The sequence below is a fragment of the Python bivittatus genome, unplaced genomic scaffold (genome assembly GCF_059951505.1).
Source record: "Python bivittatus isolate LINGU-HERP-01145 unplaced genomic scaffold, Pbiv_v1 ctg000480_np1212, whole genome shotgun sequence".
Lineage (NCBI taxonomy): Eukaryota > Metazoa > Chordata > Lepidosauria > Squamata > Pythonidae > Python > Python bivittatus.
In genome coordinates this window covers 44090523-44106073 of record NW_028277075.1, presented here as the reverse complement: position 1 = coordinate 44106073, position 15551 = coordinate 44090523, and the positions used below count along the sequence as shown (strand labels likewise).

Below are 15551 nucleotides of genomic sequence, written 5' to 3'. Positions count from 1 at the left end.
TATATTCATACATGTTTTATTAAAAGTTTGCTATTTAGAGAACTGCTGAATAGCACTAGCCACTTGTCTTCATAAAAATATTGTTGTTCAGACTTAACATTTGGCTGAATAACAATCTGTAGAATATTAAAATCTTTATTAGTGTTTATACATTTATAACCTGAGTGGATGATAAATTAGGTGCAACTATACAAAAACTGAACACTAGGATAAATAACTTATTGGATGGAGGATTAATTGTGAGAACAGAAATTGTTGGAAACTTTCCAAAATCTGTGTATCTTCTAAGCTACTAACCAGTCTCCTAAAGATGGATCACTCTAATTACCCAAACATGGAAAAACTAGTTATTAGAACGGCAAAAATAATCAAGTGAATATCATATGAAACAAACAGAACAATTCTGAATTTCCAGGCTAAATAACAAAACCAACCTTCTGAAAAATGCTCAGCACCAACTCTGATAAAAGCATGTTGAATAATTACTGTCTTTCCATGACTTCAGATTCAGAGAGTGCTGTAACTACCTTAAATTCATGACAAAGCATGGGGAAATGTACCCTCTAAAATATGTTGAGCTGAAGATACTTAAGAGTTTAGAGGTGTACAGATAAAACCTTGCTTCTACATGGCCACTTAAAGTTTAAATGTATATGACATTGCAGCCAAGTGAGAATATACTGCTTATAGCTTCAATAATTTTAGACTATTTAGACATTTCAGGACTTATGTTTATGATGGAAAGATATAAACTATTGCCATCATAGCTGCTTTTTTTCAGCATAAGAACTGTATTGAAGGAATATGAGCAGTTAGCATTATACAGTATATGGATTTTTAGATATACAGTAAGTTTGTAATACTTTTGTTATAAATGCAAAGTTTATAGTTAACTAGTTTCAATATAACATACGTACACTCATTTTAAGAATCCTTCACAGTATTAGGCCTTTAAAAACACAATTAACGTTTCAAGAATCCAAACACCTTAAATAGAATACACTATATAGACTTAAATATTGGAAGTTCAGGCAATGTTTACAGCAAGAGCCCAAACTCACAGATTTTTGTTGTTTTTAATTTTTTAAAAATAATTAAATAAAGCATTCTGAACATTTTACATGGAATCCACAATATTTATTCAAGGTAGAATTGACATTTAAAAGAAGTACAAGTGGGCATTTTCAAAAAGTTAGATATAAAGTTAAAAAAAAAAAAGCCCATAGAAAGAGACTTAAGTAATCCCGAAACAAATTCTATACACAAAATAATGCTTCCTCTTTTGACTTTCCTGAGTAAGAATCTGAGATTAGCAGCATCTGCAGTGAAGATGCTGAAAAACTCACTAAAATGAAACACCAGGAATAAATATGCATGCTGTCCTCACTCTCATGAAAGAAACTGAATCTCACTTAGCATCTTTTTTTATTCCTCTGATTCAGAGAGCCAATGCACTCAACACATCTTATCTCTTACCAGAAAGATCTTCTAAAATAGGCTGTCCAGTTTTTGTGCAGGGAGCAGATTCCATGCTTGTGCTCCCTCCTCCAGTACCGGACTCTGCTGTTACATTCCCCTCATTGTCTGTCTGGGATCTGAAGTGCAAAACAGAGGTAAAGAAATAGGAAAACACATTCATTCATTCGTTCATTCATTCATATGCCAAAAAGAATTCTGGCATCAATATAACAATGCTTGCCAGTCATTGTGTCTTCTCCACAGGATACACTAGCAGACTGACTGTACATAATTCATTAGTCCCACGTTGTGCTATGTCCTAGAAATGGAAACAGGCACTGAACTGTAAAAAATATGAAATATTTGCTGTCAAAAGGCCTTCAACTGCCATTTTGAATAACTTCTGTTCTAAATTAAGTTTTCAATCAGATCAACAGTCTATACTGGTGGCTCATCATCCAACCATTGTTGAGGGCAACAAAGTTCAATGGGATATAAATTATTAATGCTGGCTATTCTTTATATATACTTATTTATTTCATCTCTAACATATCTATTAGGGAAAGATAATATTTTACAAAAATTGCATGAAATTCTGCACCAAATATATGATTTGCAGATGGTCAGAACAATTTTCTAATGATTCTTTGAGAAATTAAGTGAAATGGAATATCATGAGAGATATTGAACACTGATACAAACTACCTTTTCACTGATTCATACCTCCCTACCCATTGGCTTTATAAACAAACAAAACTGAGTATGAATTTTCCATGTTCAAACCTGCATGCTGGATTTTATATTCCCTTGGGTGGCATTTCAATAATATAGTGGTGCTCTTATTTTCCCACCATGTGTAGTTTGGGCCATAAACACCATTCTTTCACAGAAATAGGAAGCTTCAATGCATACTTTTTTAGGAAAGTGTAGATAAAGAACACGAAACAACTCTAATCATATCATAGTGAAGGACCAATACCACTGTAGCTACTTGCATAGGAAATAGAATCACATGGCTTTTCATCTTCTATTTCAATACCATTTTGGTAGAATGTGTAAAAGATGACTATGGATGTATTCCTGTTTGTCTATGCTACGATGTATTAGTGGCTACTAATGATGGATAAAACTGGGCCGATTAAAAAAAGTGTGGGGTGAGATTTAGATGGTATTAAGTAATAACTAGTCTCTGCTGAAAATTAAGCTCTTATGATGGTCTTTTTTCCCTCTTAGAAGCATCTTGCATGCTATAGGCATAATATTTTTATTCAATCATGTAATGTATTGTATTAATTCATACCTCACCTCTTTGACTTTCTCCTTGTACATTTTCCCTTTATTCCCAATTATTTTTTTCTACCAAAAAATATCTACAAATACATGATGCCTCAGGCACACCAGGCAGGACTGAATGCATTTTTTTGGCCTCCAAAAATGTTGCCCAGCTTATAGCTTTGGTTGATGCTGGAATGTGGCAATTAACTGATTAGTTGATTCTCCTTGAATTATGTCAATGAAACCAGTGAAGCTGGCATCTACTTTTGACAAATGTATCAAGCCAGAATATCTCTATATATACACTATATAATTACAAAGAATGATTTTTAATTCTGAACCCAAAGCAGTTCTATATCATTAAGTTCTGGCACAAAGATAATTAAACCATGATTTTATAACATGAAATTATTATTTACATCATACATTATGGATGTTCTCTTTACCTATCACTTTATTATCTTTTTCATCTTATTCTCGATTAAAAGCAAAAAAAAGTGCAGGAAGAGCAGAAGCAGGAAACCTTTCTCTTATGTATAGTACATTACCCTCAGCCAAATGGTGCCATGTTTTCTCAGGTTGAAAGCTACATGTAAACTTTGACTGTTATGCCAAGGTCATGTTACAAACAGTAGCAGAGCTACAACAAAGATTTAGTTGGGTTGAGGTAAAAGCTAAATATTATATGGGGCTGTGATCAGCCAACTTTCCAAGGGCTGCTTGCACTCCCATGACCTCAGAATATGCACTGTCGCCCAAGGCTGTTTAAAATAAATAGCAACAAGCAAGTAAGCAATTATTATAGTTTTCATAGCCATCCTTGAAGACAGATACGCCAGAAAGGTCTGGTTACACTAGAAAAGTCAGACTTGACAACTCAAGATTAAAAGTAACTCCTTACCTGTACATGAATGGAGCTACTGTGGCAGTATTTGGATGGCTGTATTGCTGTTGCGGATGAGGTAGCTGAACACTCACAGTATTGCTTCCTGTTGTCTGGGTGGTACTATTTGTTGGCCCATTGACAGCATGACTGCTGCTGCTGGAACTTAAAGCTGACCACCCTCCCATTCCTCTCCCATCAGTGGAAGCTAAACTTGATGTGGAACTTGAATTCTTGCTATCTAGCTGTGCTTTTTGATGAGAGAGGCTGGAGACTGGCTTTGCGCTTCGGCTTCTTTCACCTTCCTTTGCAGAACAACTTGGGGCACTTGAGGATTTCCCTGTGGTGTTTTTCATTCCTGGTTTTGGTATTCCACTATGTGAAGGGGCAGCTGCTTCTTTCTTGGCACTATTGAGCTTTCCTCCTTTTGGGATAAAGCTTGCAATCTTGGAGGATTTTTTTGGCATTTCATTTACAGCAGGAGGGACCTGTTCTTCCTTTAGCTCCTCTTTCATGTCAGCTTTTTCTATCACAGAAGTTCTCTTTGTCACATCTTTGTTTTTTTCCTTTTCTTTCTCCTTCTCTTTTTCTTTTTCTTTCTGTTTCTCCTTTTCTTTTTCATTGCCCTTTGGGGAACTCTTTTTATTGGTCAGAGCTCGACTAAATGTTCGTTGTGCAATTCCCTTAAGTGCAATTTTGGGACTATTTGATGTGGGTCCTGGGGTGTTTAAGTTCCGATTTGCAGCCTCCATCTCTTCATTTTCTTCAAAATTTGAGAGGCCCTCTAATCTTTCACAACTAGTGTCCCGAGACCCTGGACATTCAAGAGATGACCCTACTGCTTTGGAACCCCCTTTTGTATTGAAGAGTTTCAACTTCTCCAGCATCGATTTCTGACCATTGGGAGTGGTTTTGATCATCTCTGGGAGAGGTTTGGGAGATTCCTGAACCTGCTGTTTTATAGTTAATATGGATGATGTGGTTGTGTGCTTAGCACTCAGTGATTTGCTGCGCCAAGGTTTAACTGCAGAATTGGGTTGGGGGATGGCTGAAGAGTTATTACAACTGGCAGCATTGTTGCTACTGCTGTTTTGAACCAAAGGGGGTCCATTTTCATTCATTCCTGTGGGTTGGGGGTCTAAACTGTCTGCTGGTTCTGGGGAGAGAAAAAAACAAAATGCAAGGTTGTTGACACTTTGGATTTGGACAAAACCTTCAGGTGAACATGATCTGCTTTCACAGTAGTTCAGTATTTAACGTATTTCAAAAATATAGAAATTACATTTTATATTCTATTATCTATCGATCGATCGATCGCACTTGAAATAATATCAGTTTTGGGGGGAGAGTAATATAATCAACTCCCTGGCAATTAAAATTGCTAAGGTTTTATTTTGTTTTTAATTGTAAGACTACTGGAGACTCCGTCTCTTTCTTACTACTCTGGATCACCCAATTTACATTTAGGCGTTTACCCAATTAGAGTGACATAGTTTGAAAGCTATCTAACCAAAGCTATACTTTAAAAAACAACAACATGAACTTAATGTGTACAGAAGCATCCAGCCTGACAATCCTGAAAAATGATTAATCGAAGAAACGGCATCTTGACACAATTCCAAATATAACAAGAATCAAACAAAACAAGACCAACGTTCACATACCACAATCGCCAAAAACAAAACAAAGCCCCACAACAACCAAACTTCAAATATCCATTAGATAACAACACATTAAATTTCATTTCTTAATCCACAAAACTAAAATTTGTTATACCTTTATTCTGACAAGAGTTTGTATGTGATCAATTTTACCCTAAACTGACAGCAGCTGCATTAAAAAGATGCAGCTGAAAATGTTTCCTCAATGAGTTAAAATCTCTTCTATGTTCCATTTCCTTGAAAGCATTTCATTCTTTTTTTTTTTTTTTTTTAGAGAGAGCGAGCTTAAAAATCACCCTTACTCACCTCTGGAGAGCCTCTTCTTTTCTAAAGCTACTCCTTGCAAACTTTCTCTTCTGGAGCTCTTACATCCCAATTACTGCAAATATGTCTTCTGTCAGACTGCTGATGCTTCCAATTAACTTTTGTCATCTCTCACTGTTAGCCTGCCCTGCAGCTTGCTGGGGATTAACGGCTTTTACCTGCTATCCTGGATCCTTTAGCAATAAACGGCAAATAGAGTTTCCTGTGTTTTTTTTTTAACTTAAAAATAAACAGCAACTGGCAGTGAACGTTTGCAGCAGTTTGGAAAAGAACTGTGAATGTCGTTTTCTGAATCACACACTGCTGAAGCCACAGAGTCTCTTTGACTTCACTTCCAACTGCTCATGGAAGAGACAGCTCTGTTAATCTCACCAGTATGATCTGCACCAAACTGCTTCATATTTCCAACACACCCATCTTCCTTACTTAGCAGTGATTTGGATTTTTAAGAGATTTCTCTTGCAGTCAGCCTACACTGTCCTAACTGAAACAGATGTATATGCTCATTTTATAGAGAGCAGGCATTGCTAGGATTGGAAGATTTCCAGAGTGTCATTAATTATAAATGATTAAACTAGATAATCTCTATTGCACTTTTTCCCTCCCTCGCCCACCCATCCCTTAAACTCTTATGCCAGAAGTTGGAGAAGGGAACCAACTCAGGTCTAAATGCCTCACAGCATGAACTAGATTTATAGATTTCTTTCTTTTTTTTTTTTTTTGGTATTAGTTAAATACCTAAGCAATCCCTTTTTATTTTGCAATTGGAACAGAAGTTCAGAGTCCACCAAAGGTCTGAATACACACTGCACCACGGTGCAGTCAACACATACAAATCAGTTCATAAGTTATGCTAAACATATCTGAAGAGCCAGATCTTAAACACATGATTTTGTACCCAACTGTATGTAAACATTAAACCACCTGTACAGATCAAGGAATTAATTCAATTCTGAAGCATCAATTGCAGCAAGGAAGAATTATTGATTCATTGATTTATGCAAAGTTCTGTATCCCATCCTTCTGATGCATATGGATCACTCAGCTACCTATGGAATTAAGATATTAAAGACTGGTTTGAACATTTCCAGAAAATGCTAAAATCTTTAGTCCTATAATTTTTTATTTGGTGTGTTATAATCAGTGGTGACTCCTGGTGACTGCCTGGACTAGTCCCTGCAGTTTTCTTGGCAAGGTTTTTCCGAAGTTGTTTGCCATTGTCTCCTTCCTAGGGCTGAGAGGGACTAGTCCAAAGCCACCCAGCTGGCTTCGTGCCTAAGACAGGACTAGAACTCACGGTCTCCCAGTTTCTAGCCTCGTGCCTTAACCACTACACAAACTGGCTCTCTTAGTCCTATAATACTTGTGAATAATTCCCAATTACCCCACCCCATCATACCTTTTATTATACAGTACTGTAGAATGTTAATTCCTTAAAACAGAAAAAGTTACATTCCCTCAGGGTTATTTCTGTGGGAAGCTCATGGTGATGGAGTTGCATAAAGAATAGCAAAGGCAATGCCAAATGCGAGGAGAGGCATTCATTTTTGGCATCCACTTCTCATTCTCCTAAATCACAAATTGCAGAAGTAGTAGTAGTATCTAGATGCCTGAAATGACTGATTGTACAGCACTTTTGAAATTAGACTGAAGATCATGTGCAACCAGGTAAGAGCCATATACAGCCCTTGGCAGAAAGTACCTAACCCTTACTTAAATAAACCCCCTATGAGCTGCATGTGGGAATCTGATAGCTCTAACTACAGATGGGATCCACAAAATGGAACCCATCCCTTCTCTGCCTCATTTCCAAATATGAATGTGGGACATCTTCATAGATATGGAGGCTGCAGAGGCGTCAAATGAAAGTTGACCTTTGTTATGGGTAGACTGCAAAACTTTACAGATAAGGCATTCATCTTCAGTTCCCAGTCTGGAGTTCCTGGGAGAGGAAACCCTTGTGTTAGGATTCTACCATGTACCTCCCTTATGACTGAATAAATGCTGATTATTATTTATAATGCTTTTTCTGGTCATTGGTCTTGGTCCTACCTCCGTGATTAAAGCATTTCATTTCCTAAAGTTCATTGCGCAGCAATTTCTTTCACTGTGTTCATCGTATCATCTCCTTTTGCAATGAGTAAAATTAATTCCCACCTGTCATCTTCCCTGAGGCAGTTTTGTTTCTTCAAGAGTGTTTGCCGACTTTAATCAACAACAAGTGAGACATGTTCAAATTCAAAATATGGTTAGGCTAAATAACCACTTTCTCTCCTCCTTTCAAAGGCAAGTGCTCAGCTTGGAGTTTATTTAATTCCCAGTGTTTCTGTTATAGATATGTTGGTGGTCCTGTTTGAATGCCAATGCACACTGTACCACAGTTAGCTTCAATTTCATCAGCTTCTGTAATATCTTCAAGCCTAGCCATTCACAATGAAACTATGTCAATAGTTTAAATTGTTCAGTGAAATGTTTGCGTTTGCACTATAAGAAGCACTGGAGAAAACGTATGTAATTTCCCATCATTTGTCAAGTTAAATCTAAACACAGGCTGCTTACTTACAGTTACCATTAGCTGTAGAGTTTTGTCAGAAATAAAGAAAATTAGTTTTAGAACATAATTCTAACTAACGTTAGTCATTGGAAAGAGTCAAAAATGAGTTTATAAACACTAGGGGATGAGGAGGGGGGGGCGGTGGGGAGAATCTGTGACCTCCCAGATAACAAAAGTTGGGAGACATTCTCTCCCTGCCCCCCACACAGAATCAGAGCAGGATGAATGGAATTAAGGACCACCCTATGACCAACATTTGCAAGTGTCAGTTAAATGCAGCTGGTCTGTCTGAGAGAAAGCAGTGGCTTCTAAACCTGCCTTAGAATCATATGTATGTATCTTCTCCTGGAACTATTCTCTTAAAGGCCCCAGAGTTATAATGAATCAAGGAACTGCAGTAAGTTTGCCTTTTTTCCTAAACGTGGTACTATATGACAATCTCAATCTGTATATGGTGCATTTGCATCCAAGAATAAACAGACTCCACATTAAAAATTTTGAGAATTCTCAGTTCTACAAATTTTATCTTACAGCAGTGAGACAGTGAGGGGTCTCCATGATGCTCCATGTAGCCTGTCAGTGTCCATGAAGAGTATGTGTGTGCCCTGGCCTCTTTCTGGTTGGTCCTGGAGACCAGGTGCCAAAAATGTGGGTGGTGTTGAATACTAGGAAAATCATGGATGAGGGACCACACAGTCCTGCCTAAGTGTATGGAGGCTGTAGGGGTCTGGATGGGGAGGAATAGCTACCTTGGGCAAGATTGAGTGGCTATGGGCTTGGGGACCACCTGATTTCAGAGATTTTCCATATATAGTTCTGGGTGGGGACATACTGCCCCAGTCAGAACTGGTACACAATCTGAGGCTTCTCTTGGACTCATGACTTCTGCTTGAAGAAGAGGTAGCAGCCCATGGTTAGGAGGTCTTTGCACAAATTCATCTTGTGTACCAGTTGGAACAGTCACTCATTCTTTCACCTGGATTGATGCACAGTGCTCCATCAAAGGCTCTCCTTGAAGACCATTTGTTTTGGTTTTTTTGAGGTATGCTCAAAATCAAAATGTTGCAATGTTGGTTTAAACTATTCTTTAATGCACCACCCAGAGACATTGAGAGCTTAATTAATAATTAAATTATTATTTTCTTTGACTAAATGTATAGTTTTAATGAGATGGAAGTTGCTTTCAAGTCCTCACATTCACTGACAACAACTGAAAAAAGTACTGAGGCAGAGGGGGAAAATGCACTCATTCTGACAGGGCAATTTGGAGCTAATATATTAAATCTACTAAAACATCTGCATGCATTTTACATGTATAACTTGGACCTGAGCTGTTTATTCAGAAAAAAGTAACCTTCATTTCGTTATCAGATAGGTTAAAAGGGTCTGGCCCTTCCAACAGCACTGCTTCTCTTATGTCCTTGCTGCCTGTCATAGTTGAAGAATGTGTCTGTAGAAGAAAACCTAAGTACTGAAGTTGTCCTGGCCCCCATTATACAATCTTGAGCTCTTGTCCCTTTTTTGCTCACCACTAGTGTTAAAATCTCATGTCCCAAATGTGTTTGTCCTCTGCAGACATAATAGATTGCTGCAATATCCTTGTTGTCATTACAGTATGCGTACATACATTTGCAGAGGTAAGTGTCAATCATCAAGGGATAATCTTATCCTCTAACTCATTTGGCAGGAAAAAAGTGTGAGACAGCTAAAATAAGCAGACGTGTGAAACTCATTGGTGGACAAAAACTTTTTGGCAGGCAAAATGGAACAAGAGCCCAATCTTGTTCAGGAAAATCTGATTAATTGCATATGAGAGAAGCAAAACAAGGGTGCTGAATTCAATATGACTTACATTTGTAGATGCACCCTGCAGACCATTACTGAAGATTCAGCAAAAGGGTTACAGCTACTCAAACAAAATAGCCAGTTGGCTTGCTTCTGCACCATCAATAGGTAGAATGGTCTTCTTGGCATAATACAGTGAGATGGGTGGCATATAAATTGGATTAATAAATAAGGCTTGACAGTATTCCATCCCCTTCATGGATCACTGCCTTGTCGTGGCGAAGGGGCTTGCGTAACTCAGTGAAGCCATGAGCTATACCGTGTAGGGCCACCCAAGACGGACAGGTCATGACAGAGAGTTCTGACAAAATGTGGTCCACTGGAGAAGGAAATGGCAACCCACTCCAGTATCCTTGCCAAGAAAACCCCATGGACAATGTTAAAAGGCTAAAAGATATGACGCCGGAAGATGAGCCCCTCAGGTCGGAAGGTGTCCAATATGCTACTGGGGAAGAGCGGAGGGCAGTTCCAAGTAGCTCCAGAAAGAGTGAAGCGGCTGGGCCAAAGCCGAAAGGACGTTCAGCTGTGGATGTATCTGGAAGCGAAAAGAAGGTCCGATGCTGTAAAGAACAATACTGTATAGGTACCTGGAATGTAAGAACTATGAACCAAGGCAAGCTGGATGTGGTCAAACATGAGATGACAAGTTTGAACATCGACATCTTGGGAATCAGCGAACTAAAATGGACGGGAATGGGTGAATTTAATTCGGGTGACCATTATATCTACTACGGTGGGCAAGAAACCCTTAGAAGAAATGGAGTTGCACTCATAGTCAATAAGAGAGTGGGAAAGGCAGTAATGGGGTACAACCTCAAAAACGACAGAATGATCTCAGTGCGTATCCAAGGCAAACCATTCAACATCACAGTCATCCAAGTCTATGCCCCAACCACTGATGCTGAAGAAGCTGAAGTTGACCGCTTCTATGAAGACCTACAACACCTTCTAGAACTAGCACCAAAAAAAGATGTCCTTTTCATCATAGGGGATTGGAATGCTAAAGTAGGAAGTCAAGGAGTAATCGGAATAACAGGCAAGTTTGGCCTTGGAGTACAAAATGAAGCAGGGCAAAGGCTAATAGAGTTCTGTCAAGAGAACAAGCTAGTCATAGCAAACACTCTTTTCCAACAACACAAGAGACGACTTGGACATGGACACATGGACATCACCAGATGGTCAATACCGAAACCAGATTGATTATATACTTTGCAGCAAAAGATGGAGAAGCTCTATACAGACAGCAAAAACAAGACCAGGAGCTGACTGTGGCTCAGATCATGAGCTTCTTACTGCAAAATTTAGGCTTAAATTGAAGAATGTAGGGAAAACCACTAGACCACTCAGGTATGACTTAGATCATATTCCTTGTGAGTACACAGTGAAGGTGATGAATAGATTTAGAGGATTAGATTTGGTAGACAGAGTGCCTGAAGAACTATGGACGGAGGTCCGTAATATTGTACAGGAGGCAGCAACTAAAACCATCCCAAAGAAAAAGAAATGCAAGAAAGCAAAATGGCTGTCTGATGAGGCTTTACAAATAGCTGTGGAAAGAAGGAATGTGAAAAGCAAGGGTGAAAGGGAAAGATATAAGCAACTGAATGCAGATTTCCAGAGAATAGCAAGGAGAGATAAGAAGGCCTTCTTAAATGAACAATGCAAAGAAATCGAGGAAAACAATAGAATGGGGAAGACTAGAGATCTCTTCAAGAAAATTGGAGATATGAAAGGAACGTTTAGTGCAAAGATGGGCATGATAAAGGACAAAAAAGGCAGGGACCTAACAGAAGCAGAAGAGATTAAGAAGAGGTGGCAAGAATACACAGAAGAACTATACAAGAAAGATCTTAATGTCCCTGATGTCCACCCTGGTGTGATCACTGACCTTGAGCCAGACATCCTAGAGAGTGAAGTCAAGTGGGCCTTAGGAAGCATTGCTAACAACAAAGCTAGTGGAGATGACAGTATTCCAGCTGAGTTATTTAAAATACTAAAAGATGATGGTGTTAAAGTGCTGCACTCAATATGCCAGCAAGTTTGGAAAACGCAACAGTGGCCACGGGATTGGAAAAGGTCAGTTTATGTTCCAATTCCAAAGAAGGGCAATGCCAAAGAATGCTCAAACTATCGCACAATTGCACTCATTTCACATGCTAGCAAGGTTATGCTCAAAATCCTACAAGCTAGGCTTCAGCAATACATGAACCGAGAGCTACCGGATGTACAAGCTGGGTTTCGAAGAGGCAGAGGAACTAGAGATCAAATCGCCAACATTCGCTGGATCATGGAGAAAGCACGAGAGTTCCAGAAAAATATCTACTTCTGCTTCATTGACTATGCAAAAGCCTTTGATTGTGTGGATCACAACAAACTGTGGCAAGTTCTTAAAGAGATGGGAGTACCAGACCACCTTACCTGTCTCCTGAGAAATCTGTATGCGGGCCAAGAAGCAACAGTCAGAACCGGTCATGGAACAACTGATTGGTTCAAAATAGGGAAAGGTGTACGACAAGGCTGTATACTGTCACCCTGCTTATTTAACCTATATGCAGAGTACATCATGAGAAATGCCAGGTTGGAAGAATCACAAGCCGGAATTAAGACTGCAGGGAGAATCATCAACAACCACAGATATGCGGACGATACCACCCTAATGGCAGAAAGTGAAGAAGAACTAAAGAGCCTCTTGATGAGGGTGAAAGAGGAGAGTGCAAAAGCTGGCTTGAAACTCAACATTAAAAAAACTAAGATCATGGCATCTGGACCCATCAATTCCTGGCAAATAGAAGGGGTAGAAATGGAAGCAGTAACAGACTTCATTTATTTGGGCTCCAAGATCACCGCAGACGGAGACTGCAGCCATGAAATTAAAAGACGCTTGCTCCTTGGGAGGAAAGCTATGGCAAGCCTAGATAGCATATTAAAAAGCAGAGACGTCACCTTGCCGACAAAGATCCGCATAGTCAAAGCTATGGTTTTTCCAGTAGTAATGTATGGCTGTGAGAGCTGGACCATAAAAAAGGCTGAGCGCCAAAGAATTGATGCCTTTGAACTGTGGTGCTGGAGAAGACTCTTGAGAGTCCCCTGGACTGCTAGGAGGTCAAACCAGTCAATCTTAAAGGAAATCAACCCTGATTGCTCATTGGAAGGATCAATAATGAAGCTCAAGCTCAGATATTTTGGTCACCTAATGCGAAGAGAGATCTCTTTGGAGAAGACCCTGATGCTGGGAAAGATTGAAGGCAAAAGGAGAAGAGGACGGCAGAGGATGAGATGGTTAGATAGCATCACTGAAGCAATGAGCATGAAACTGAGCAAACTCAGGGAGGCAGTGAAGGATAGGAAGGCCTGGCGCAATATGGTTCATGGGGTCACGAAGAGTCGGACACGACTTAACGACTAAACAACAACAACAAGTATTCCATACCAATTATTACAGATGAAATTTCCATTCAAATGAGAGCTCCAAAGAGACCAAGAGAATCCAGGAATATAGGATGGTCATCTTAAATTCAGGCAAATTGGTAGAAATAAGCTGCCCTGAAGCAAAATCAGCATGGATTCTCCAAAAGTAAATCTGCCTCACTAACCTTCTAGAACTTTTTGAGAATGTCAGCAGACATGTGGATGGAGGTGACCCCCCTGGCATTGCCAGCCTGAATATTTAAAGGCCTTTGACAAAGTTCCTCATCAAGAATTTTGAATAAACTTAGTAGTCAGAGTATAAAAGAACTTATCCTTTATGGATCGCTAACTTGTAAACATCAGAAAGCAAATCACCACCCAGAGTCACTTTTTAACGAGATGGATGGTGATAAATTTGATATATAAATAATGTTTTTAAAAAATAGCAGAAATAAATGAGTAGTTTTCTCAGTGAAGGAAAATGGTAAGTGGAGTCCTTCAAGGATATCTCTCGGGTCCAGTGCTTTCATATAAATAAATACGTTCTATGTGTTCTAGAACTGGGAAAACCTACATTCAAGTCTACCCTCAGCCACAGAAACTGACTTAGTAACTTTGGGCCACTCTTTCACAGCTCAACCCACCTCACTGGACTGCTGTTGTGGGGATAAAATGAAAGGAAATTGCCATGTAAGCCTCCCTGAGCTCTTTCACAGAAGATGGAATATACTTCTATAAACTAACAGGCAGACAAATAAATAATAAACCAGTTTGCTTCTCACTCTTCCTACAACCTGAGTTTGCTATCATACACAAGGGCAACTAGCTTTTTTCATTCCATCTTTTTTGAGGAAGCCTGCAATATTAATATCTACTCATTTATTACATAAGTTCAATACCAGTGGCCTAGGCCCATAAAATCTCAAAGTTAAACATTTATTGTTTCACTGATAGCAAGTTACCTCTTTTGTAAAGAAAAACTGAGAGAGAAATGCATTTGTTGGATAGTAAAATAATTTGGCATTACCAAGGACTATTCTTTTGTCTGGCCAAGTCAGAAGAATTCAAGTTTCCTTCTACAGCTTTATGTCTGGCATGGTTCATTCAGCAATAAAAAAAAAACTTGACCAAAAAAAATATCAACCTGCAACATCTGCTGCATTACCAAGTGATAAGTTAAGGCTGAGTGTAATTTGCATCTATATCATATATTCAGACATACCCAAGAATTTATTTATTGACTTGGACACCACCTGACTCCCATCACTTCTGGGCAGCTCACAGAATAAAAACCAACAACAATATACAAGCCAGATAAAATACAATGAACTGGCTCTTCTTCCAGGCTTTAGGCTAGGATTTCTAGGAGCGTGTGTGATGCTGTTGGCAAATCCAACAGCATCACACACGCTCCTAGAAATCCTAGCCTAAAGCCTGGGAGAAGAGCCAGGTCTTTAAGGTCCTCCAGAACACCATCAGGGTGGGAGCCACCTGGATCTCAGGGGAATCTCATTCCAGAGGGCAGGTGCCATGACAGAGAAGGCATACTCCTGGGTCCCAACAGATACTGCTTGATCAAAGGAACCCAGAGCATGCCAACCTATCAGATCAAACCAACTGGGCTGATACCACAGGAGATAGGTGGTCCCTCAAGTAACCAAGCCCTATGTCACATAGAATTGTTTTGGGAGAACCTAAAATAAATGTTACATTTTCAGTAAATAGGATGCCTCTTTTCTAATCATCAGATTCATCACAGTTGTAATTGCTTAAAGTTAACTAGTGTCAACATTAAGAACCGGACTGGATCAAAGCTCTACCTAGTCCAGTATTTCTCACATACAGATGTCTATGGGAAGCCCAGAAGCAGTGCATGAATACAACAATGCTTATTAACTCCTCAGAGAGTACCTCTGATCCTGAAGGTGATATATAACTACCCTAACTAGAAGCTATCGACAGAAGCTATTCTCCATGAATTTGTCTTTTTCTCCTTAAAGCCATGCAAGTTGGCAGTTATCACTGTATTTTGTTCTAGCGATTCCTGCTACCTAAATATGGACTTTGATTGCATCCAGGTTAGATATTACAGCATGTTTTTCATGAGAGTGCCTCTGAAAAGATTATTTGAACATTTCAGGTT

At 39.1% G+C, this 15551-nt stretch overlaps 1 protein-coding gene across 6 annotated transcripts in view; it reads right to left on the bottom strand.

Moving 5' to 3' along the window:
- Positions 1-15551, bottom strand: part of NAV2 (neuron navigator 2) — a 307819-nt gene that overhangs the window by 150609 nt on the left and 141659 nt on the right. For all 6 annotated transcript variants that reach the window (XR_015797036.1, XM_088145827.1, XM_088145829.1 and 3 more), the window contains 2 exons: positions 3635-4772; positions 1477-1595 (listed from right to left, as the gene is read on the bottom strand). Coding sequence is in view for 5 of the 6 variants with exons in the window: in XM_088145827.1 (XP_088001953.1) it covers positions 1477-1595; positions 3635-4772 (1257 nt within the window). In the remaining variant the exon portion in view is untranslated. The remainder of the gene's footprint in view (positions 1-1476; positions 1596-3634; positions 4773-15551) is intronic.